The 26,906-nt window shown below is 40.8% G+C and overlaps 1 protein-coding gene across 1 annotated transcript; it reads left to right on the top strand.

The window, feature by feature from the left end:
- The first annotated feature begins 7,777 nt into the window (after window positions 1–7,777).
- LOC120440678 (interleukin-2 receptor subunit beta-like) lies at window positions 7,778–26,755 on the top strand. Its single transcript, XM_039613701.1, has 11 exons — window positions 7,778–7,842; window positions 20,403–20,461; window positions 21,319–21,529; window positions 21,633–21,744; window positions 21,853–21,943; window positions 22,326–22,410; window positions 22,507–22,640; window positions 22,782–22,986; window positions 23,938–24,022; window positions 24,135–24,207; window positions 25,015–26,755. Exons 3-11 carry the CDS (start codon window positions 21,439–21,441, stop codon window positions 25,993–25,995), a joined length of 1,857 nt encoding a protein of 618 aa, XP_039469635.1. The 5' UTR covers window positions 7,778–7,842; window positions 20,403–20,461; window positions 21,319–21,438; the 3' UTR covers window positions 25,996–26,755.
- The last annotated feature ends 151 nt before the right edge of the window (window positions 26,756–26,906 follow it).

Below are 26,906 nucleotides of genomic sequence, written 5' to 3'. Positions count from 1 at the left end.
TTGACAAATAATACAGTTAGAGTGGATCAGGTGACCCTGAATCTTCCCTTATTTGTGCTGCAATAAGCCTAGGCTCTTGCGGGCTTCCCATGATGTATGATTTTTTTCCTTTGCTCGTTCTGTGTTTATACACCTCTCTGCATTTAATCATTAGTTAGTATGTATCTCTTGCTCTCTTGCACAGTGTATATGTTGTCCTGTCTCCTTTTCATCAACCTCAGCCAGTCACAGTGGATGGCTGTCTCTCCTTGAGCCTGTTTCTGCCAGATGTTTCTATCTCTTCAAATGGAGTTTTTCCTTCCCACTCTCACTAAATGTTAGCTCATATTGGGTAATTAAATTGTTGCTGTTTTCTTTGTATTATTGTTGTGTTTTTACCCAGCAACATAAAGTGTCTTTAGGTGACTGCTGTTGTGATTTGGTGCTAAATACATAACATTTAACTGCTAACACCAGAATTAATTAAATTGTATAAATTCAAATTATTCATTGTGACATACTCCTTGTCTTTTGAAATACTTTATTTTCTGTTTTTGGACACCTTTTAAAACAACATTCAATATTACAGGAACAGAAGCTCTTCTATTTCATGAACTACCAAACTTACTGGTAGTCACACACACTGCAACTTGGAAACACCAGGGAACACTTTTAAGGCCCAATACACAATATATAGGTGAAGTGATTTTGCCTCTTCACCACATATGACACTGGATACTGTAGCTCCTGTGAAAAATAAGGCCTCAAATCAGAAGTACTTGACCCCGTGGTATAATTCTCAAACACGTAGCCTAAAGCAGATAACTCGTTTGTGTGTGTTTGATCAGTTGAAGTCTTTGTTGTGGAGTCTGACAGCAGTAGGGAGGAAAGACCTGCAAAATCTCTCTGTCCCACACCGTGGGTGCCGCAGCCTGCCACTGAAGGAGCTGTTCAGTGCTGTTAGAGTTTCCTGCATGGGGTGGGAGGGATGAAAGCTTAGCCACCATTCTCCTGTCACTCACCACCTCCACTGGGTCCAGAGGGCATCCTAGAACAGAGCTGGCCCTGCGGATCAGCCTGTTCAGTCTCTTCCTGTCCCCAGCAGAGATGCTGCCGCCCCAGCAGACCACACCATAAAAGATGGCTGCAAATCATGCTGTAGGTATTACAGGTACTGTGCTGCAGTGGTTTGTATCATATCTATCTAATAGACTCCAATTTGTACATGTAAATGGAGAGTCCTCTTCACATGCTGAGGTTAATTATGGAGTTCTACAGGGTTCAGTGCTAGGACCAATTCTATTTACATTATACATGCTTCCCCTAGGCAGTATCATTAGAAGACATAGTATACATTTTCACTGCTATGCTGATGACACCCAGCTCTATCTGTCCATGAAGCCAGATAACAAACACCATTTAGTTAAACTGCAGGAATGTCTTACAGACATAAAGACCTGGATGGCCGCTAACTTTCTGCTCCTTAATTCAGATAAAACTGAGGTCATTGTATTTGGCCCTGAAAATCTTAGAAATATGGTATCTAACCAGATTCTAACTCTGGATGGCATTACCTTGGCCTCCAGTAACACTGTGAGGAACCTTGGAGTCATTTTTGACCAGGACATGTCCTTCAGCGCACATATTAAACAAATATGTAAGACTGGTTTCTTCCATTTGCGCAACATCTCTAAAATTAGAAATATCCTGTCTCAGAGTGGCGCTGAAAAACTAGTTCATGCATTCATTACTTCCAGGCTGGACTACTGTAATTCATTATTATCAGGAAGTCCTAAAAACTCCCTGAAAAGCCTTCAGTTAATCCAAAATGCTGCAGCAAGAGTCCTGACAGGGACTAGAAAGAGAGAGCAGATTTCTCCTATAATGGCTTCAGTTCATTGGCTCCCTGTTAAATCCAGAATTGAATTCAAAATACAAGATCTTAAATAATCAGGCCCCATCCTATCTTTATGACCTTGTAGTACCATATCACCCTATTAGAGCACTTCGTTCTTGCACTGCAGGCCTACTTGCTGTCCCTAGAGTATTTAAAAGTAGAATGGGAGGCAGAGCCTTCAGTTTTCAGGCTCCTCTTCTGTGGAACCAGCTTCCAGTTTGGATTCAGGAGACAGACACTATCTCTACTTTTAGGATTAGGCTTCAAACTTTCCTTTTTGCTAAAGCATATAGTTAGGGCTGGACCAGGTGACCCTGAATCCTCCCTTAGTTATGCTGCAATAGATGTAGGCTGCCGGGGATTCCCATGATGCACTGAAGTTTTCCTTTTCAGTCACCTTTCTCACTCACTATGTGTTAATAGACCTCTCTGCACTGAATCATACTTGTTATTAATCTCTGGCTCTCTTCCATAGCATGTCTTTTATCCTGTCTTCCTTCTCTCTTACCCCAACTGGTTGCAGCAGATGGCCCTGAGCCTGGTTCTGCCGGAAGTTTCTTCCTGTTAAAGGGGAGTTTTTCCTTAACACTGTCGCTAAAGTGCTTGCTTATATGGAATAATATGTTTGTTGTGTTTTTCTCTGTATGTATAATTGTAAAATCGAACTTACAATATAAAGCGCCTTGAGGTGACTGTTGTTGTGATTTGGCGCTGTATAAATAGAATAGAATAGAATAGAATAGAATAGAATAGAATAGAATAGAATAATGTACTTCAGACCGGGAGATTGGCAAAATGTATAAATAGGATGGCGATTAGGGGAATTGGAGACAGCTGCATAACACAGCAGGGATACATTGGGAATAAGAAGACAGTGGAAGTAAGACTCAACACAAGAAAGAGACAAGAGGCCACCAAACTAACACACAGACTAAGACACACGAGCTTGACACAGACAAAACCATAAACAGACATGAAGACAAGACTGGCTTTAACACTAGAGTGTTTTCACAAGTGTTCCATCCACTTGTGGAACGCTGAAGAAGAACTACACTAAAAAGCAATATGGAACTGAAAACAAAAGAATACATAATATAAACATATCATCAAATAATCCAGGACTCACAAACAATGATATGATGAACAGAACTATAAAGAACAAAACTGAGAAATGCTTGGTAAACTGACCAACGACTATGTCATCATGTCATTTTTTAATATCATAGTTAATGTGTCCTGATTTGTAGATAGTGCCATCTTACAAATACCAGAAAATCCAACTGGGTGACAAGCCAGAGTTGTCTGCCCACACACCCACTGACTAGAAAAAGGGTCCAGGACTCTTCAAGCTGGGATACAGGCATCAAAGAAAAAGATTTAAACAGATAGAAAGTCATCAGGAAGGCATTGCCTGTTGTTGCTGCTGCTGTCAGACTTTTTAATTCATCCACTTGTGTCAGACACATATTGAACAGGAATAAACATGACTCACTGCACTCACTCACTTTGTATACCACAATGTTTGCTTAGACACCTGTATGCTTATATTGTTTATCATATCCCAGAAACATTAATGTTAAAACTTGTGTTCCTATGTCTATATATAAGTTTATTTTCATATCTCTATATTAATCTATTTATAGCTCCATTCCCTCACTTCATTTTATACAATTGCTTTGTTCCTGCATGAGAGCTATTTAAAGTGGTTTCACACACAGTGCCTCCAGATGAATACAGAGTAGTTTTGGACAGCAGAGGCTGGAGAATGGTATTGCTCTCTGTGTGAAAAATAACTACTTATTTGAAATGAAGATGAATGTATGTTATCAAGGCAAAAAAAAGTTTTTTCTTTTAAACAGTACATTGCATAATGACTGAAAATGAAACGTACTGTTTATAGGGCGATCATGGCTCAAGAGTTGGCAGTTCGGCTTGTAATTGGAAGGCTGCCAGTTCGAGCCCTGGCTCCCACAGTCTCGGTCGTTGTGTCCTTGGGCAAGACACTTCACCTACTGGTGATGGCCAGAGGGGCCGATGGCGCGATATGGCAGCCTCGCTTCTGTCAGTCTGCCCCAGGGCAGCTGTGGCTACAACTGTAGCTTGTCTCCACCCGTGTGTGAATGAATAGTGGAATTGTAAAGCGCTTTGAGGGTCTCGAAAAGCGCTATATAAATGCAATCCATTATTATTATTATTATAAGATAGGGGAAACCTGCAGTCAGCTGAGACCGCAGAAGTCACTTGGATGAGTGACGAAACTTTTCTCCCATTGAAAACACTACGTCCAGATGAACAGAATCAAACTTTGGGGATTTAATTACCTGGATGATTGAGCATGCATCAAGACATTCTCCGTGTTGTTTCTGAATTCTTTGTCACCTTATGAATAATGTATATAATTTTGAATAATTTCATGTAAATTTAAGTCTTATCAATAGAAACTGAGGAAAGAATGTAATTTGTTTTTACACTTCTTGCTACTTGGATATGGGGATTAATAGGTAGTTATTTATATATTTTCATTATTTTCTGTATTTCAAACTGTAAATTAAGCTTGTTTGGTTATATTTTTTTATTGCATTCTTGTAATTTTTCATGCTTGTACTTTTAATATATTTTTAATCACATAAAAATAAATTCTGAAAGAAACCTGCATTTTTCAGTACAGAATTCACAGATATCAAAATTGATTTGGCACGCAGTGTTACATTGGTAAAGTATAATATATTGCATTAGAAACTTTCACAGGATCAGTACTGGACTATATCAAGTTCTGTATTGCAAATGTGACTGTGGACAAAAGCATTCGGGTTTTCCCAAACCAAAAACCCTGGATGACCAGCGAGGTCCGCTCACTCCTCAAAGCCCACGATGCCCCCTTTAGGTCAGGTGACAGAGCTCTGTACAGGTCTGCTCGAGCTGACCTGAAAAGGGATCCCACCTGTCCAGCAACAACACATGGGAGGTGCGGCAGGGAATAAAAGACATCATAAACCACAGAGGCAGAACTGTGAAAACAGAAAACCTGAGTGTGCAGCTAGCAGAGGAAATAAACAGCTTCTTCGCCCGCTTTGAAACACCACAACAACAGCACTCATCTGCTTCAGCCCTGCTCCCATCCTCATCCTCACCTGGTTCCTGCACCTCTCCATTCACAGTAACGGAGCACGATGTCAGACGTGTGTTCCTAGCAGTGAACCCCAGGAAGGCGGCCGGTCCAGACGGAATACCTGGTAAAGTGCTAAGAGCATGTGCCCACCAGCTCACCCTCATCTTCACCAGAATCTTCAACCTCTCACTGGATGAAGCAGCCATCCTGTCTAAAATCAGCCACAGTCATCCCAGTGCCAAAGAAGTCTCCCATCACCAGCCTGAACTGTTATCGCCCTGTGGCCCTCACAGCCGTAATCATGAAATGCTTTGAGAGACTAGTCCTTCAGCACACCAAGGATTACCTCCCTCAGAATTCGACCCCCACCAGTTTGAATACCGCGCAAACAGATCCACAGAAGACGCCATCGCCCTCCACTCTGTGCTGAGTCACCTAGAACAGCGGCAGAGCTACGTTCAAATGCTCTTCGTGGACTACAGCTCAGCCTTTAATGCAATCATCCCAGACATCCTCTGCTGACCTTCCACCACTCGCCCATTGAGAGCCTGCTAACTTACTGCATCACGGTATGGTACGGCAGCTGCACTAAGCGCCCCCCAGCATGTTTGCACTGAGTAGGAGATGCTCTGTATCTCACTGTACAACTGTATAGTGACAATAAAGGTATTCTATTCTATTGTATTCTATTCTAAAACTTGGGTTAATTGCTATAAACAGAGGAACCCAAACTGATGAAAAATGGTGAATATTTTTTTTTTCAAATGACTAGTTTTAGTGGATTTTTGATATAGAAGCAGTATGACAGAATGTTAAAAGAAGTTTTAGTTGCTCTAAGCTGGGCATTGTGTTCTCTGGCTGTTCAAAGCCATGGAACTTTAGACTTTCCAAGCAAATAATGATGGCCATACTGATGTTCATTTCAGTACATTTTACTTGATGTTCATTTTCAGTTTTTTGATGTTTCCATTTTTACATAATTCATCCCACATAGCAAAATTGGTATGGCCCGGATCAGTCCCACACAATGTGCTTACACATAGCACATACCGCAAAGAATGACGGCCCTTTGGTGGCCCAGATCTGGTTTACCAGAGGTGGCCCACACATGGGCCAGCACAAGGCCAGTTGCAGACACACTGCTGGCCCTGTGCTGGCCCAGAACAATTTCAGCTCTGGACCCAGATGTCAGCCTAATGTTTACCTTGATCAAGCCATGTAATAACAACATGTGCCGGAACATAACAGTGGAAAAGTAACATGACGAAACTCTGTTCAGACAGTCAATGAACTGATTTTTATATAGTGCTTTTCTACTCTCCCAGATTACTCAAAGTGCTCTATACAACATGTCACATTCACCCAATCACACACTTTCTATAAACTGAGTGTTTCCTAACTACATTCACACTCTTGACATGCAGACTGGAGGAGCCAGGGATAAAACCACTAAACTTCCGATCAGTAGGTGACCTGCCCTACCTCCTGAGCTACAGCCACACAGTGATAAACATGAGTAAACCCTCACTAGGTTTTGGATAAAGTGCACACTCACAAACTTGTCAAACCTGCATTTGAAACGTTGGCCACCATAGATGTATAGTATTGCAACATGGCATTTGGGTCTTCTAACTAAAATAGGAAAATAGGAACATAAATATTGCCATCATTGCCAGACCTGGCCCACATCTGGTTGAAATACACCCTGACGTGACACCAGTCAGTCAGAAGTGCCAGCTTGATGCCGTATCCGGGCCAGACCTGTTTTCTATGAGCCTGGGCCACATACACCAAACCACAATCAGGCCAGATGTGGCATGCTATCACATAGACAGTGCCATCTACACCAGGCCTGGCCCATATCTGGATGACATACCACTTACCATGCCAGAAGTCAGCCAGCAGTGCCGGCTTGACACCAGATCCAGGCAAGACCCGTATGCTATGTGGGATGACTTGTTCTTTTGGAGTTTTAGTTGTGGATTATGTTTGGGCTGTGTCTCTTGCCCTTTCAGTATAATATTGTTTTCTTGTGCTTCTAAGTGTCCCTTTGTTTCCACTATGTTTCTTTTTAGGTTATGTAGTATGGGTTAGGGATATGTTGTATTTTGTTTTTGTTTAATAAAACCGCCTTTTGGATTATTCCCTGATGTGCCCGAGTTCTGTTATTAAGTGTCACTTTGAAAGGCACACAGCCAGCCTTGACATATACTTGTTCTTTCAATTTTTGATAAATATTACAGTGGATTGAGATGTAACTTGGCCCAGAGGTACAGTAGGTGTCCCAGAGGAAGAATGTGCTGAAAGTTGGACATCAACTATTAAGGATGATTTTTAATGAATTTTTGAAATTGACATAATTGTAGTGTATTGACTGTATTGCATACAAGTTTCCTTTAATTTCTGAGGAATATTACAGTAGATCTGGATGAAACTTGGCCCAGACGTACAGTAGGTGTCCCAGAGGAGAAATGTGTTGAAAGTTGGACATCAACTATCAAGAATGACTTTTAATGAATTTTTGAATATGCAACCAGACTGTCACGATGGCTGTATTGGGCTGTTCCATTGCAATTTGTGTGCGCGCGTGCACGTGTGACTGTTCGCGCGCGCGCACGTGTGCGATAGGCTAAAAGGCGCTACTGTAAAGACTGGTGTAAAAGCGCAAGAAAATTTATGCGGCGGATAAAAAGCGGCTGGCTTGACCGCGGCTCACAAATGACGGCTCACTTGACCGCAGTCACTATATGATGCGTCATCAAGCCAGTTTTCAAACGTGGATGAACCGTGGATGGAGTCAGAAGATTGGCCAACGTCACTGCGCCAGCTGCCCCTGTTTTTTGCGGCAGTCATGTCGGTATGTGGTTCCGTCGCTCTGACGTCTGTTTTAGAAGAAGTGATGAAAGATTTCATTTTTTCTTGGTAATGTGAAATGTATACGAACCCTTTCGACAAACATACTTGGCTTTAAAATTCGGGTTTACAAGAAGGATATCAGTGCGCAGGATAGAGGACTTATGTATTTTGTTGGGCGTAATAAGGCACCGTTACTCAGACGTCACATTCACACCGCCCCTTTTTTTTTATGTTGAATAGTGACCACTGTCAAAAGATTCAAAAGATAATGTAACCTACATAAAGTATGTCTTTTCCTCTATGAAGTTGTTTTTAATAACAACATGATTGTTGAACAATGAACAAAATGAGATTAAATATTTTATTCACAGCAGTAGTTATAAACAATTCCTTCCATGTTTAATAAGACACTATAACTCCCACAACACTCCCAAAACAGGACGTAGGTATGGTGACATAATCAGCTGGTTTCTGACGTGTCATTTTGAAGCCTCGCGATTTTCACCATCACTACTTTCAAGCAACCGGATGAAGGTAAATACAGCGTTAACCTCTGAGTGTTGCGGTTTAAATGGTGTACATGAACCTGTCGTGTCAAACTGCTCCAACTAGCGAACTGTTAACGAGGACATAAAAAGCGTAAGCACCTGTCGGCTTCTATATTACCAGATGTGTCATTGGCAGTGTGAATGGATAGTTCGTTAACCAGAGTGCTTTAGTGCACGGACAGCCTGCAGAGTGCAGCCGCACTGAACTCTTGTGTTTGTGTGTTTGTAGCGCTAAGGAGCAAATAAAATAAGTTATTTCAAAGTTATGCACAAATCAAAGTGCCTTTGCGTCCAAGTGAAATGTTGCAGCATTTCTGAGGTGATTAATGTCTTGAGCAGCAGCACCAAAACGGAGATGTGTTAACTATGATGGAGATGCACGGAACGCGCGGCTGAGTACAATGGAAAAATCTCAAAGATTGTGGAGTTTCCATTGACACCAACTGAAAGAGGTGTGTTGAAGCCAAAATCTGCAGGTGGAATTTTCACAGCTATTCACAGAATCCAAACTATTCACAGAATCCTTGGAAAATTTTACTAAAGATAAAGTACGGGATGCTTCAATGCAATATTTCAGGAAAATGTTAAACTGTGGATCCAACAATAGGTAGCACTGTCGAGTTGAAAAAAATGAGTTTAGCAGCAGCAAACAGGATTCAAGAAGTGACAGTAAGACTTCAAGCTCTGTGGTCAGAGTAGGAAAACAGGCCAGTAGGACTCTGAGTGACGCAAACTGTGCATTTGAAGTCAGAGAGGCTGTGGCCAATTCAGTCAGTCAAGATAAAATGTGACCTGACTCTCTCTTAGTTAAAGGAAATATTGAAAACGCATCAAAAAACTCATGACTTTAAATAATAAGAATTATAATGTATATATATATATATATGTATATATATATATATAATAATAAGAATAATGAGATTTTAAGAACATATGTATTATGCCCTCTACTGTTTATACAGTCAATAATGTGTTAATCCTTTGCGTCTATCCTATGAAATCTAGTCAAAAGCACCTAACTGAGAACATTCACACGATGGGGTGAGCAACAAGTGTCCAGAGCGCAGCGATGAAGACAGAGTGGAACAAGTTTCAAGGAAGAAGAGGTGCTCTCTGGCCCTCTAGGTAATGGCACATAGATAAACTGAGACATATGTGAAGCATACAGTGGGTCTGTGTAATGGCTTATTGGGTAGAAACAGGGTCAAAACCAGGGGTGTTTTATACAATTATATCTGGCCCATCTCAATTATTAATGGCTCGTTGTATGTGGGAGCCAAAACCATGCAGGCAGACAGTGTTGGGGAGTAACGGAATACACATACTGGCGTTACGTTTTTAAAATACAAATATGAGTAACTGGGGGTGTCCAAATTCATAGGCTGCATCCTCCTGAGGACCCGGCCCACATAGACCACGTGGGCCGGATTCTCCAAAGGCCGGGTAGACCGAAAGTAAGCGGCTGTGAAACTGGACGGTCTAGCCTTCAGTTTTGCATTAGCAGCTGTCTCGGTGGAGTTTAATAAACTCAACTGTCTGTTTCTTGCTATGTAAAATATAACAGGACATTGGCCTAAATTCTCAGTCATCTTACATTTCAGTTTAATCAGTTTTCCATTTGACGTTGATTCAACTGTGTGAAAACTATCACTTTAATCTCAGCCAAACCGATTTACTCACGAACAAATAAAACACTGAAAAAAGCCAAACAATAACATTTTTAAGTTGACTTATATATCATGTTTAACCTGAGTAGCGAAAGACCGTGAGGGGTTTGAAAACGATGTGCCGGGAGTTCGCTGTTCTTGCCCTGGCTAGCTATCGAGCTGGTGGCTAACAGACGTCTCTGAAAATGTCGGAGCACTTTTGCAAATATGTGATGTCTTGATAAACCAAGCAAATATTTGAAGTTTACACAGCTACATTCTCGCCTGAAAATATGTTAAAAGTTTATTTTGTGACCCAGAAAGAGTAATACGAGTAATATTAAAAGGAAGTAGCTGCCACCATTGTTGGAAACTGTAATTGGCTGGGCCGTGCTATGAATTCTGGGATATGGTGGGCCACGAAGGATACACCCGACCCATCCTTCTGATCTGGGTAAAAGGAGGACACATTTGTCGGCTGCATTTGGAGGAGTCTACGAATTTGGACAGCCTTCGTCGCGTCGCTGTGACGTAATCTGCCTACAAATGCGGCCTCAGGAGGATGCAGCCTATGAATTTGGACACCCCCACTGTATTCCGTTACAGGTACTGTTTAAATAGGTGGTAATCAGAATACAGTTACTTTGATGAAATAAATAAAATACACATCATTTCCAGTTTAGTATGTTAGGCAATGCCCTCTCTATGCCTTCTCTAATTTTGGTGATTTAACGCAGTTGGGCGCAGGTTCAGCTCGGGTGGATGTGCGTGTAGTCATATATCGCCTGGCTGAGAGCGGCCGGCCCAGTTTCAAGTACGACTCGCTGCACCCTTTTTCTTTTTTACCCGATGTATAAATCATGGAAATCCTCCTGGCACTTAACAGCATACACTATCTTTGTTAGGATACCTGGGTCGTCGACCCGAAGTTTTGGGTTTTCATTATTATTGTACTTTGATTTTGCCTTTATTTATCATTTCTAGTCTTTTGGTTTCTTTGTTAGTGTTCTGCTTTCTGTCTGTGTTCCTTAGTTGCTCTGTCTCCCCTGTCTGCTGTATGTCCTTGTCAAGTCCGCGTCTCTGTGTTATGTTTCCTGTTTTACTTTGAAGTCCGTATCTCAGTTTATAGTATCAGGTTTTGCTTCCCCTGTCTTGTTAGCCCTGATTTTCCCCAGCTGTGGTTCCCTTCTGTCTCTCATTCACTGATTGCTCCCTCTGTGTATTTAAGCCCTGTGTTTTCCTTTGTCTGTGTTGCAATAACCATCATCTTGTACTGTGTGTTCTGTCTGCCAGCCTGCTGAGTTAGTTTATTTTGTATTCTAGTGCAGCCAGTTTTCTGTTTTGCCGTCCAGCATTAAAGCTGTATTTAATTTCACCTTTTGTTTCCATGAGTCTGCATTTTGGGTCCACCACACTTGCACACAGCCTACACATGACAATTTTACTCTGTTTGTGTTGGGTGACCCGATCCTTGGGGTGGACCAATTTTTGGCGCAGCGTGTTTTGTGGTTTAAAAGCCACAGAGACTCTGTGTTCAGAAAAAATGCATCTCAACTGCTCCGATACTCCTGACACATATTGGATCACTACGGGTTTTCGCTTAGGTAGCAGTTGCCCTTCGCTCTTGGAGCTTTCTTTGGGCGCCTTCCCAGCTTTGACAAATGTCCAGCTGGGATAACCACATTTACTCAGGGCCTTCTTGATGTGATGTTCTTCTGTTTCCCCGGCCGCTGTGTCTGTGGGGATGGTGTTCGCTCTATGTTGTAGCGTCCTGATGACACCTAGCTTGTGGTCCAGTGAATGATGAGAGTCAAACTTTAAATACTGATCCGTATGTGTAGGTTTACGGTACACATCAGCTTTTAAATGACCTCCATTACTGATGGAAATCTCACACCAATAGTCCACCTCTGAATGGCTTAAGGAAAACAAAATGAAGACTTAGCCTTGTCAACGTCCTGACCTGAATCACATTGAGATGCTGTGGCATGACTTTAAAAAGGTGGTTCATGTTTGAAAACCCTCCAATTCTGCAAAGATAAGTGAGCCAAAATTCCTTCACAGTGCTGTAAATTGGAGATAAAGTATCGGAATTTCAGGAGCGGGACCACGCCTCCAAACATGCTCCTTCCGGTTCTTTTTTATATATTTTCCCCCAAGCTGTTCATTCTCATTTACGTGCAAACAGGGTGCGTTCTCGGCGAATACCTTATACAGCTTATCACTCAGGAGTAACATAATTTTACTCTCCCTTCCAGCCTATATATTTATACCCTTACTCTCATTCTCTTTTATTTGGTATTCCAACTCTGTAACATGGAACTTCTGTCGGTGCTGTGCTACTGGAAACTGAATTTCCTGGAGAAACCCACCCGAGGGATTAATGAAGTGTCATCTAATCTAATCTAATCTAATCTAATCTAATATAATATAATCTAATCTAATATAATATAATATAATATAATATAATATAACCTAAACCCTTATGGCACCAAGATACCAGAAGAGTTCAGGTTTTCATTATCCCTCATTCACAGCAGCAAACACAGAAGCAAGCTTCTATCAACGAGTCACCAGTCTCTCTACATTTACATCACAAAAACAGCAGCCAATCCTTCTAGCAGTAGGATGCTAGGTTTCTTCTATTTCAGTCATTCACAAAAGCAGCAGCAAGCTTCCTATCAACAAGTTGCCAGTTTCTCTGCATTTATCATCACAAAAGCAGCAGCGAATCCTAGCATCCTATTTTCTTCTTTTGGAAAATGCAGCAGCATACTTATGGCTCCTAAATGCGCGGTTCTTTCTTTATCCTTCATTCGCAAACGCAGCAGTGTACTCTCTACCATTGAGTTGCCAGTTTGTCTGCATTTAGCATGACAAAAAGCGGCAACAAATCCTTCGGGCCCTGGATACCAGGTTCTTGTCTCTCCTAACCTTCCTGTGCAAATACAGCAGCTCACTCTTCCGGTACTGGATTGGCTTCCACCATCAATCATTTGCACAGAAACCCCCAAAAAACCCCAAAGCATTCCTCACACCAGGATGCCAGTTTCTCCGTTTTGTCCAGTCTTCCTCAAGATGTAGCAGCAAACCCTTCCGGCACTGAGATGCCATCTTTCTCTGCCATCTTCCGTGCCATCGCAAAGCACCAGCGAACCCTCATGGCACCGGGATGCCAGGTTCTGTCCTCTATCACTCCTTCTAAGACATCCAAACTGCATAATTCTTAATGGCGTCCCTTTACTTCTCATGTGCTTTCACTAGCATCATCTAAACCCTACCGTCCTTGACACAATTATTCAAGACCGCTCTCCAAGCCGACTCGCGGTTCTGACTATGTCCTTATCTTCCATGAGGTTCGATGGACTAATACTCTGCTCTCTGTCGGTTTTGGAGGTTATCATTATAGAAGGCGATTTTCCTCTAATCAGTCTTTCAATTCGTCAACCCTTCCAAAGCTGCTTACTGTCACATCTGTTCATTTCAGAAATCGGCACAGTAGTTATCGCTACTTTACCTGAAGTAAATTAAACAGCTAAGCACCCCCTCTCCATCTTCTACTCAAAGACAAGCTCACGCCAGTTTTTACAAGCCATCAAGCCATTACCTCAAATCTTAAAATCCAGCATACATCTCCGTCAGAGCTTTATTTCAAAGTCGAGCCACATTACTACCTAATCGAGGGTTCTCGTCATTCATCTATTAAGATTTCTGTTGTTCCCAATTTTCTTTGCGCTTGTTTTTGTCCTGTTTTCCTTCTCTCTCGTGGCAGATAGCTGCCCCTCCCTGAACCTGGTTCTGCCAGAGGTTTCTTCCTGTTAAAAGGGAGTTTTTCCTATCCACTTTTGCCAAAGTACTTGCTCATTGTTGTGTTATTTCTCTAGGCATTATTTTAAGGTCTTGAGGCGACTGTCGCTGTGATTTGGTGCTGTATAAATACGTTGAATTGAAAATTGAATTATTACCACAGAGCTCCTCGACCTTCGTAACGCACAGTTATTACTGCTTCCAGGGGATGCCTTCTTTGGGGATCTGCTAGGCCTGGGAGCTGCCACCATTCCCCTTCAAGGCCTTCCCCAAACCGCAGCTTAATTCACGTCCAAGCCATTCACCTTTATCTACCAAAGCGCTGTCAAACCTAAAATGAGGACATGGGCCCAGCTGGTGAAGGACTCATTGCCAGTTATTGCACTTGCTTGCAGTTGTTGCTAAGGTGGCTCAACCAGTTGTTTCTGGTACACTTCTGGTCAAAGTAGCCATTCATTTTTCTTGAATCCTTGCTTGTGTCCCTCCATCTATTTTCCTACCATGTCAATCTAACTTTCCTCTGTCTCTTATTCACTCTCTCCTGAGGACTTCAGTCCCTCCTTCTGCGCTTCTCCTCAGCTGGTCTTAGCAACACCAGCCTCCTGTGATTGCAAAGCCTTGTTATTAGTTGTTGCTGGTACTACTGGTGTTGGTGCAGCAGCAGCAGCAGCAGCCTTGACAGCTAATGCTGTTTTGATCTACATTTTCACCATTTCTTATACAATACACTTTATTCTACAAGGTGCATGTGCGCACAGCGAAAGTAGGGGAGGGAGTTAAGAGATGTGATTGGACAATACATCAGTCAGTAATGAAAATGTACTAATGGAATGGTGTCAGTGCTTTATGCTTTATTTTATGCTGCTGCCCTTATTTCCATGGGGTTTCCTCAGTGGACGGATTCTTGTGCTTGATTTGGCAAAGATATAATCCCAGATGCACTTCCTTACGCAACCCTCTAAACTTTCCTGGTGACCCACTGGGTAATTGCTAATAATAAAGCAACTGACAGTAACGTATGTGCCAGCCAGGTTAACACTTGTAAAAGTAGTTGTTGCATCACTCCTCCCAAAGTGTTGTGTAAACATCCTCTACTTCAGCTGTTAGTGAGGGGAGGCGATGTGTGCCTGTCTGTAGCACTGCTGTGTAAAGTTGTGTCAGTAGGTGTGTTGATACTGACACTGTTGCAAATAAGTATCTAATCCAATAGTAATTTTTAGTAGAAATTAGTAATAAACCCTATACTATACAGAGGTAAGAGATCTGAAGCTTCTCATCAGTCTCCCAGCAAGAAGTCACATTTCCCAAGCACTCTTTAAAAATAGCCTTAATAAAACAGAACTTTATTATTTAAGTTTGAAAAGTCAAGAAAAAACAAAGAGATGAAATTAAGGTTTTTGTGCCTTTTTTAAGAGTTTCACTTTAACAAGTCTACAAGGTGCCATTGTACCTGCCGTTGGTGGCTGACATGTTAAGTAACTTGATAAAGAGTACAAAGGGAATTGAAAAACTCACATACTCATAGTGGCTGTTGTGGTGTTTCACAGTCTCACATATGAAATGTCAAAATATGTGACCAATCATATCAGTAAGTTACTGCCGTCAGTAAAAAAACCCACAGTGCATAGCTTCTTCTTTTCCTTTCTTTGAAATCTCTTTCAAACGTCACACTAGATATGATAGATATAAAGTGCTATATAGGGCAAAGGTAAAGCCTGAATTATCTTACAGACATGGAAATGACAGAACACTGAACACACCCGGACTGGTAGGTTCTTAATGTCACTTTATTTTTATTTTATTATATTTTTGTTTAATAGAGAGGCAAACTGCTCTATTAGGATAAAACAGAGGTCTTTAACATAAGCTGGGGCGTGATTATTAATGACTTTGTATGTGAGGAGAATAATTTTAAATTATATTCTAGATTTAATAGGGAGGCAATAAAAAGAACCAATATGGGAAAAATATGCTCCCTCCTTCACTGTTGGTGTTTTAGGAAGTTGTTAGACAATCTGATAATAATGAATTACAACTCATTATTATCAAAAGTATTGCTTGTAGTTTCATCTCTGCTCAACACCAGGATTTTAAATCAGAGCATCAATATGTGCTTGGAGTGCAGACTTTCAGCTTTATTTCAAAATTCAAAGCAAAAGTTTTGTGTCATCTGTTTATTATCTGGTATTATCTGGTATTTAGTAACTTAAAAGCATGCTGTATGCAGTCCTTGGAGAATATCGTTTTTTTATTTGAGAAACTCTTGGATTGTTATACTTGTGCATCGCAGTGGTATCTTCACAGTGGCCCTGAGCTCATGAGCTGTATCTTCCCTTCTGCATACTTTTGTCTCGTCATCTTTCTTGTTCAAGTCTATCTTGGTTTCTCCTAGAGTCGTCTTCTCCTTCTTTCAGCTGCTTGGTTTAGAAATCATCACAGTGGATCATTGGCCTCCATTTCACCCTGCCCCAAGCATCCAGACTGTCTGGATGTTAGGACTCTTTTCTTCCTCTCTTTGTGTTTTTCTGCCTGGCAGCTCCATCTTCAACATCCACTCTCAAACATCCCTCCTCTGCACATGTCCAAACCATCTCAGCCTTACCTCTCTAACTTTGTCTCCAAACTGCTCAACCTAAGCTGTCCCTCTGATGTTCTCATGTCTAGTCTCGTTATTCTGTTCACTCACAGTGAAACCTTAAGATCTTCAACTCTACCTGATAGTGCTACCATCTCCAAACCATACACACACAAACCACACATACACTCTCACTACCAACTTGTAAACCTTGCCTTTCACTCTAGCTGTACGTCTGTCACAAATCCCTCCTGACACTTGTCTCCACCCTGCCTGATCCCAAGTATTTAAACTCATCCACCTTCACTATCTCCACTCCTTGCACCTGTCTCTCTCTCATTAACATGCATTTATTCTGTTTTGCTTCTGCTGACTTGCAGTCCTCTTTCTGACATCTGTAGTGCTGTTTTTCAGCAGGAGGCCACACTGCTCCTCACTGATAAGCTCTTTCCCATAACTTCATGGTATGGCTCCTAAGCTTTATCCTTCTGTAGTTGCTAAGCTTTAGAAAACACTGTCATACTTAAAAATTGCCTCAGACATCCTCTCATTGTCCAGGATTGGGTTTACCAATATGGTCAGCCATTTCCTCCTTACTAATCCTCTCCACTTACTGATTCACTAACTTTCCTCCATCCGTCCTCCTTTCTCTCTCATCTTAATGAGCTACTTTACCTTGTGCGCTGGTCAGAATTTAATCTCACTTGAACACAGCAGTGACCTGATGGGTCTTTATCCAAACTGTGCTCAAAGTCAAGGTTGCATTTGTTGTTTTATTGCAAATTCTGATCTGGCCTTGTTGTTCTTGAGTGTAACCAGTGGTTTGAACCTTGTTGTAAACTCTTTTTTACATTCATAAAGGCATCTCTTGATCGTAGTCTTTGACAGTGGTATTCTTAGTAGTTCGTCTTTATTCAATATAGAAATAATTCTGGCTAAGTGCACTTTAGTTGTTCTGCATCACCTTGCTTTGACATCTTAATGATGGCCTCCTTCACTTGCATCAGCATCCTTCGTCATTTGAAGAGTTCCAGTGAATAGTTACCTAATGCAGTTTTCGGCCAGTATGCAAGGTGATTATTATGTAATATTATCAGTAATTTTTGTAATGCATCCCAGAATTAGTTTTTGTATTGAATGCTAGCAGGGCTGATGATAGATCCTTTACCACCTGTTTTGAAGGTGCAGCCCCAGATTGATTGATAATACTTTATTCATCCCGAGGGAAATTGGGTTAAGGCTGCCAGCCGTGCCAGCGCCATGATACCCCTCAACCACTCATGTAAAGAAAAAACAGAATGAGGAAGGAAGGAAGGGACAACAGACTTTCTGGGTAGTGAATGACGGGTTTTTTTTTTTTTTTTAATCAGTGGAAAGAAATTTGTTTTCTGTGAAGAGAAGAAGGTTAGGATGTGGTTTAAGTTTCTATTTGTGGTTATCTTGCTTCTGACTTAGTGAGGCAAAAAGAAAGCGATAAGAGAGTGTCATCTTTCTCACTTTTTTCTTGTACTGAGTAAGGGGAAGTCCAAAAGTCAGAAGACGACATAAATAAAGAGAACATATTCTTCACATCTCTGTGAAAATGATAAGAACGAGCTAGAACACAAAGATACATTTAAAAAAAAAGTCATGGTCTGTCATCATGACACCGCTGAGCTAATGAAACTTGCATCAGCTTTGGTTTTCTTGCATTTATATTTAATGCATCATATTATTAGTAATCTGCAGGCACTTTAAAGGTCACACACTTAACTGGCCAACTTGTCTGCATCGATCAGCTGATGTAGACTAAAGAATGAAACGACAAGCAGTGAGAAACCACAAACAACAAACAGTGGGAAGGTTTGTGCGACAGTAATCAGAAACATGTTTCTGGAGCTGGAGACACTTACAAACAGGTACAGAGTGAGGAAGAAGCCAGACTACAGGAAAGAGAAGCCACACAATGATCTGCAATAGGATCACAGAAATGCATGGGAAGAGAAAGAGAGTGGAAGGAGCGTGCAGTGCATCATGGGAGGTCTAGCTGAAAGAAGGCAGTGCCAAAGACTTGCTCTGAGGATATGTTGGGATTTTTAAAAAATAAATAAGATCATCTGGAGGTTATCATAGTGAGAGTACTTAAGGCAGAGGTCATACTAAATGTAGAGCTACATAAATCTAGATTGATTTATTTTGATCTATTTTCTTTACATAGTGTCGATACAACAAGTTCAGTATTGTCTGAATAATTTAAAACAGTCTCGTCTGGCCTCACAGATAAATATAGCTGGGCTCTAACTCATAGCAATGAAAATGCATGCAGTACTTTAGTGATATTGTTGAAGTTAAGCATGAATAAAGATGAGTGTCATGAACTTTTTGTGTTTAAAAGAGTTCTATGAAAAAACTGGAATCTGTCTGAAAGGTTTAAATGCAGAGGATTTAAGTACAGGAATAAACAAAGAGCTGCTTCACATCATACACTATGTGACATGTTTCAACCATTGGGTAGATTTGGCAGAGTAAAAGTTCAGCTTCTACACCAACACTGAGGAGCAGCAGTGCATTAATGGTGTCAGGTAGGTTTATGTGGTCAGAACATTTGCATGTGCATAGACCAGATAACAAGGCAAATATAAGCAGACTCACAACATAATGTACCACAATACGTTTCTTCCTTCATGTTGAGACTGGCTTCACATCAAATTTATCTTGGCTTGATTGGGTCTCCTTCAATTTTTATGTCTTGTTTTTTTTTAATTCTGTACAGTTTCAGAGCTTTTGTCTTGTTAAATTACTGAATGTCACGTTGTCACCATGAGCAGCAATGAGCGCAGAGCATCCCAGTTTACATGTAAAGTTTGATATTTATAACAGCAGATCAGGAAGGAAGTGATACTGCTTTCATGCATTTGGACCACCTGTTACAGAAACCAGAAACAGCTGCCTGCTTTGAAACATTTTTGTGAGTTGCAGCACAAAACTGAAAGCTCTGACAGCTATAAAAGCACATGTTAAGAGGATCTATTCAGCATAAGTTCCCCTTTCACATCTTTTATATCAACTTGAAAAGCTTTTAGAACATTTGAGTTCTCAGAAAGATCCACAGTTTTTGTTGTATAGAAGATGTGATCTGAAGATCTTCTTTATGAGTCTGGCTCTATGTTTGGGGCAAAGCTGGAATATGTAATGTGATGTGATATTTATTATGTGAATGAGAATCTAAACCAACTTCAGTACTATGCTGTTTAAACTTAATATGTTTGTATTGAGCGCTATGAAAAAGGTTTGTTTGAAATGTGTTGTTGCAAAGATAAAATGCTTAAAGTCATTTAATGCATAATGTGAACACATTAGGTGAGGGTGTGGGTGTTTGTGGGTCAGCGTGCACGTCGTTACAAAACCACAAAAAGCACAAATCCACACAAACACAGAGTTTAAATGTCAGTGTGGTCCACATGCAAAGGGAGCTACTGCTAATACTTATAAATAGTGCAGTGTGTGTGCGTGTGTGTGTGTGTGTGTGTGTGTGTGTGTGTGTGTGTGTGTGTGTGTGTGTGTGTGTGTGTGTGTGTGTGTGTTGCTGTTTGTGGTGAAAAATACAACAGGGTGGGGGAATTGACAGGCTGTACTAAAGTCAAGGAAGATGCAAAAACTGTAGCAACAACCCAGAACAGCCAGTTTCCACCTGATACTGCATGCTTAAAGTTATCAGCTCAGAGTTATACAGACAGGTTCACTGCAGGTACTATTATATACAACCGTTTACAAGTTGAAGAATCTGATTAGACGAAACTAAAGGGTTAAAATACTTCAACTGAAACACTCAGAAGTTCAGATGTTCGTCAGAAGAGCACTGTGGGTTGTGATCGAGAGATGATCTAGATTTGTGGCAGTATTTCTGGCAGTGACTTCACAGACTTCACCTGCTTTTTTGTCTTGTCAGTTTAGTTGGTTACATTTGATACATAAAGTAAAACCCTCATGTGATGCTCTTTGACAGGATATCAGGTGAAATTAAGTCAGCAGTTGGAAGCAGATCAGTTGCAGCTCAGCCAGCAGGTAAGTGACTGACTGAAGTCTTTCAATGGACAGCGTCTGTGCTTTAATGTACAGGTATTATTAGTTGTATAAGAGAATTGTTTGATGTTCAAACTGCTCAATATTAAAAATGTTTTACTGAATTTTGTTCAGTTTAACATTGAGTGAAAATTGCTTTTGTGTAACAAAACATCCAGGAGATCAGGTTGTTGTTATTTATGTATCAGTTTTATTTTATTTGCCATGGTGGAGCAGATCAAATGAAGGTGAACACAAATCAAGCAGCCAACAGTTTTTGAGGCTGTGGTCGAGATGCATGTCTGAAAGAAAAGCTCACAAACTCAACACCAATGGAAACATTAATTTTTATATTGCGATTTCAGTTCAGTTTCATTTTATGTAGATGTCTCCAAACCACAATAACAGTAGCTGAACAGCACTTTGTATTGTATAGTAATGGTTAGTTATTGGCCCTCTGACAGATTGCTGACTTGTCCAGGGTGCACCTTACCCCTCGACCTGTGCAAGCTGAGATAGACTCTAGCTTTCACCGCTGCGATGCTAAATTGGTGAAGTAGAAGAAAATGGATGAATGGTAAGAAAGTAAATTAAAGCACAGTAAGTTTAAGTGCTCCTTAGTATACACAGTAGGAGTGTGGATTACATCATCGCTGCTTTTAGTTTTACAAACTGAGGCAGGATCTGAAACACTTGTATTTCTGTTGTTCCGTCCTCTGTTTATTCTGTGTTTATCTGCAGCCAACTGTGTTGTTTCTATGTGGGCTGATGTCTGACTGTTTGGAGAAATAAAACTCAGTAACGTCTCTAATCATGTTGCTAACATGGTAACATTTTATTTTATGTGTTTACCTTTGCAGGATGACAAGAATCAGAAAGCAGTCAGTCAATACCTAAAGCAACTACAGTCCTTCAAATCTTCCAGTCACAGTCACGAGTCACCATCCCAGCAGCCTCTAAGAAAGAAAAGTGTCGACTTAATGGAGAGAAATAAGAAAACCCTTTCCCTGTTTATTCTGCTGCCTGTGCTGCTGCTCTGCAGAAGTGATGAGTGTCCCAGCCTGCCACAGAGTTAGTCTTTAATCCTCTTGATTCATGTTTAACTGATTTTAAGATCTGTTGTTTGATATATTTACTCATTTTCATTTCATCTCTCCTGTTTTAATTCTCACAGATCTCACTTGCTACACTGACTACAATAAAATCATCACATGTTTGTGGAACAGCAGATACATGTCTGATGGCACTGCATGCACGATACATGCTCAATATAAATCTCGACGCCTGTAAGGAGCTCAGTCACAAAGAGAAATCCTCAACACATAAAACTCAAAATACATAACTCACACCTGTCATCTTGTGCACCAAAAAGAGATTAATACTGTTTTTCTCAGTTCTTACAGCGCTTCCTGTGACCTAAAGCCTGTTGACGTCTCCAGACCAGCCCTGAAGAAGTGCTCCCTGATCTTTAAAACTGAATACACTGTGAGTGTGTGAAAAAATCTAGTTGTTTTCAACCCCCCGAGATACAATCATATATCCTATATTTCAGTTGAATTATGGGTCAGTGCTAATATTCTACGGAAAGCCTCGGTGCAGTCATTGCATCCTTCAAAATAGTTTGACAAAATCAAAATGCTAATATTTCATTTTACCTGCTACTTGATGCACTCAGGTCATCCTCTGTCTAAAAGAAGCTTCATCTCTTCTCTCTTTATGGCTGCTCTCTGTTTATACCCAGTCTATTGTCTGATTGGATATTTGTGACTCCAGTTTTGACTTTAAAGCAAATTTGAAGTTTGCCTAACAGAAACTTCTGTAATAAATGTTTTCTAACAGTAAATATTTTTCAAACATTTTTTTCCAGTTTCTGTCTTCCCATGAGTTGTCCCTTAATCTGAACTGCAACCAAATGAAGAGTGTAATTACTTTCTTCAAGCCATCCTGTCATAGTGAGTGTAAACTACAGTATAATATATTTGCTCTTTGTGATTTACAATGCGAGCTATTCATGGTGACCTAAAACAACTGTGTGTGTGATCTTGCAGTAAAGGTGAATCCTCCTGCGGAGCCAAAGGTCAACTTCACCTCTGTTTCCTGGTTGTCCCAAGTCCACAAACATGAAAGGATCAGTTCATACAGAAGTGAACTGCAGTGGAAGAAGCAGGATCAGTCATGGAGTGTAAGTTTAGATTTTGTGACACAATGTGAACAAGTTTAAGTGTAAAGTGATCTTAAAAGTGCACATTTAAATGACAACCCTGTGGCTGTGTGAATCCAAGCAAGATTCATTCTCAACCCCGCGCTGCTTTCTGTGTGTCAGGATCCTGCTGTGGAGAAAAAACTTGGCATTCAGTGTGAGCAGGAGTGCAAGGCAGAGCTGGAGCCAGATTTGATGATACAAGGCGAGAGGTACGAGGCACGAGTTCGTGTGCGGTCTGTTAAACCTCAACCCGAGGGAGCCTGGAGTGACTGGAGCCCCACTGCATCATGGGAGTCACCTGTAGGGACAATAAAACCACCATCAGGTACATTTACATTCCTAGATCAGGACTGGTCTAGCAGTGGTCTGTCTACAACAAACTCTCGTTAGCCACCAAAGAAGAAGAAAAATGGCAGACAACAATAACACATACTACCAATATTACAACTGCATTAATTCTCAGATTCAAAGCATCAATGTCCACATCTGGCCTGTTTTCTTGAGCTGATCAAAGTGTTTAGTTTCCATTTGGTAGCTGCTCATGGGAACATAAAATATGCAGTCCATATGAGGTGGCCGTGCAAGGCCTTGAATGGGCTAAAAACCAAAAGAGACTTATCATAGAGGTCCTGCAACAATTAGAGGGTTGTCACATCAACAACTCTAAAGCTTCATGGCACTGGCATGTATGGCTGCTGATGGAAATGGTTAGCTGGTCTCTACTGATGAATGCTTACAGAGCAGCTACAGCAACAACAATACTTTCTTTTCTGATTCAGTCAAATATTACAAACTCACAGGATGGGCCTGTAATGACCCAAAACATGCAGCAAAAGGAACAGAGATGTTCCTAAAAGGCCAAATCAGTCACATGACCCCAGCCCAACATGGCGTACTTTTCACTTAGTGGAGACAAACAGAAGAAAGACCCAGAAGCAAACAGCAACTGAAGGAGGCTGCAGTAAATGAAAGAAACGGCATTTTGAAGGTTTCTGACTTCAGACAGTCACATACAAAGGATTTGCACTCATGGATTAGTAATAATAATTAAATCAAGGGCATAAGTGAAAATGTCTGTATTTTTGTATTCCATGCACTTCATGCAAAATGCATCCTTAGTTTGAATAATAAATCACAGTCACATCTTGATTTCTATTCAAATTCACTGTATCGGCCTGCAGAAGCAAACCTGTGTGTGTCTCATGGACTTGGCTGTTTGACCCAGTTTTCTCATGTTTCTGAGCCACTGTGACCTATTCTGTCCCGTATTTTTCAGGTATTACGTTTGTTGTGCCTGTAACGATAGTCGGTGTGGTGGTGTTGCTGGCAGGCCTGATCTTAAGCACTCACAAAACCACCCGGTACGTGCACACAGACACAACTTTCTATGGCATATAATATTATTATAACTTCTTCTAATTTCATTTACTTAAGTTATTTTCTGACAACTCTAATTGATTTTTATTTTTTTAGGGTTTACATAGTAAAGAAAATCAAAGGTCCACCCATACCAGACCCAGGAAAATCCTTCCTGCGAGAAATCCAGGTAAGCGTATGAACCACAGATATTTCCTCTGTTATAACACATGCATTAGATAATACTGTGGCCACTTCAGGGCAGTAAACATAGCATTTATGAAATATTGTGGTGAATTTGTTTGCAGTAAATTAAATTATTACCAGATATTCAAAGCTGTGTTTTAGCCAATAGTTTTAGTCCAATAGTGACTCTTTCTTAGGTTAGGGTTAAGAGTAGAGTGCCTCATCACAGTGTTAAAATCAGATGCTGGATAAGTTCATGGGGAAGTCTGTTATACAATGATTTGATTTCAGTTCAGTACAGTTTTATTCATGCAGCACCATTTAACAACAACAGTCACTTCACAATATTTGTTCTGTTAACCTGTTGCCTGCTGGGAACAAGGCTCACTGTAAAGCCACAGAGGTAGACTGCATCAAGGTCTAATTTTCATGTCTAAAAATATTCATTTAAAAACACTCTGTAAAGTAGCAGGGAGCTACAGAGAGTTTAAGGAGTCTAAAAGCAAAAAATAAGCTAATGTAGCTTAAAAAGCAGATCAACACAACATGTACCATAAAAAGACAGAGCATTGCAGACAGATGTGAAGTCTGTGGGAGGTGTAACCATACAGACATAGTGACTCACTGATCCAGCCACAGACTTAAGACCTTTATGACCCAAGCAATTCAAATTCAGTAAAGTATGAGTGAAGTGCCCCAAACACCTGATGCTCACCTATTTAATTGATTCCATTAAACTGCAGATTGAATATCTTGTATATTTCAAATCTTTCTTATCTCTTCTTCTGTTCTGTGACTTTCTCTCCTCCAGAGTGGGTTCACCAGTGAATACTTTCACTCCTTCTTGAAACCAGTGGAAATGATCACTGTAGAATTAACCTCGCCTGTGGATGCTGTTGTGGCCTACAAGCCAGATGAGAAGATGGTGTTGAACAAAGGCAGCTATGACTCCACCAGCTCCAGCTTCTCTAACCCAAGTTACTCTGAGCTTTGTAGCCCTCCTCCTATTTCCTCACTCACTGCTGGGAATCTGAAGCCCTGTGCGGCTGACACGCCTTATGGCCCTGTTGGTGCTCAGGGTGAAGGAAAAAGCACAGAACAGAAAAGCGATGAAGCGAGAGAGAAAGAAAAGGAGACGTTAATGTTGCTGCTCAAAGGCAGCAGCAACAGAGAGCCAGTGCAGGTGATTTCAGACTACGAGAAAACTGAGAGGCTCGACAATGATCGATTTAGGCTCCAGAGTCTAGATTCAGGCATGTGCAGTTGTGAAGAGGTCAGTGAAGAGAGCATGGAGGCAGATAGCATCAATATGACTGATAGCCATGATGAGGAACCTGAGGGTGAGGAAGAAAAGGAGGGAGGGAACGAACAAAAGGCAGATTTTCAGAGGCTGTTTGGAAGCAGTGGAGGTGTGTTTGGCAAGTTTATTCAGGTTTGTTCTGATTATGAGCGAGTGGAGAAACAGCAGGCTGACAGCCCGGAGCTTCCCAGCTTGGACTCAGGTGTTAGCAGTGGGGGAGAGGAGCAGCTGAGTCAGGATGAGGGCATGGAGGATGCTGATAAGTCCACTGAATCTACACGCTTCCTGTTTCCACCTCATCCTCCCAGTGCTTTACCATGCTCCCTGCTCTCTTTTCCACAACTGCCTCTGAACTTGCCTGGGCCACGTCTGAGTCCAGCTTTGCACCTCCAGCCAGGTCACATGACACAGGGGTTTGCTCTGACGTCAGCAGGCAGGTCGGTGGAGCCCTCTGGTGATGGATATATGCCAGTGAAACAGGAGGAGGGCTGAGAACAGACAGCAGGCTCAACTAGCAGGACAAAATAGCATGTAGCACTTGGAGGAGGCATCGCAGCCAGTCAGTTCTCAGGAAAATGTAACATCACATAAATCTTTATCCACTTCACGTTGTTCAGCAGCACTGGTGGTAATATTCATGAATGTATTTTGTTTTATCTCTTATATTTATGCAAAATTATTTTTCATATGTCAGAATTGTGCACTATAACTGTTCTTTTAAAAGTGAATTATTACATCAGATATTACTACTGTTAAAAGAGAAATGCGTTATCTAATGAAAAACTAAACTCAAATTAATAATAATGTGGTTATAATAATAAAACCGATTGGATTCATATTGTGGTTTTAGTGAGATCATCTAAATGGCATGTAGTTTATTGTACTGAAATAAATGTTGGTAAAGGAATGTAAGTTCCAGATAGCTGAGATAGTTGTGTTATCTGTATAGTGTGTGAACTGATGTCATTTAGAGGGTATCATGATAATCACATATTAACTATAATCAGGATATTTGAAGATGTAATGTGTAGAACAGGTCAGTAATAACATTACTGACCTATGTAAGAGCTTGCATTTGTTTTTTAAAAAGAATTTTATTTTTGTATTTTCAATAAATATACATCTGTAATGGAATGGAAGTAGTTTCCATTATTGTTCTGATCTTGGTGTCCCTGTATGTTGTTGACCATCATGTCAATCGTAAAATATGTTGTTTACTGTGATGAACTTCACAGTAAAATAAATGACAAGTGCAAATAACTTGTGGGCCTTTTATTTTTAAAGTTTAATGTAAACCGGAGAAAAGATTTTACATGAACATTTTCAAAAAATGTGCTCCTGATAATGAATTGATTTGCAGAAGCAAAATGGTGATTTAAATCAGTGTGGAGTGATAAACTGAT

Source organism: Oreochromis aureus, linkage group 6 (assembly GCF_013358895.1).
Source record: "Oreochromis aureus strain Israel breed Guangdong linkage group 6, ZZ_aureus, whole genome shotgun sequence".
NCBI classification, from domain to species: domain Eukaryota; kingdom Metazoa; phylum Chordata; class Actinopteri; order Cichliformes; family Cichlidae; genus Oreochromis; species Oreochromis aureus.
Note: the sequence above shows the minus strand (reverse complement) of the source record. Positions and strands in the feature narration are given on the sequence as shown.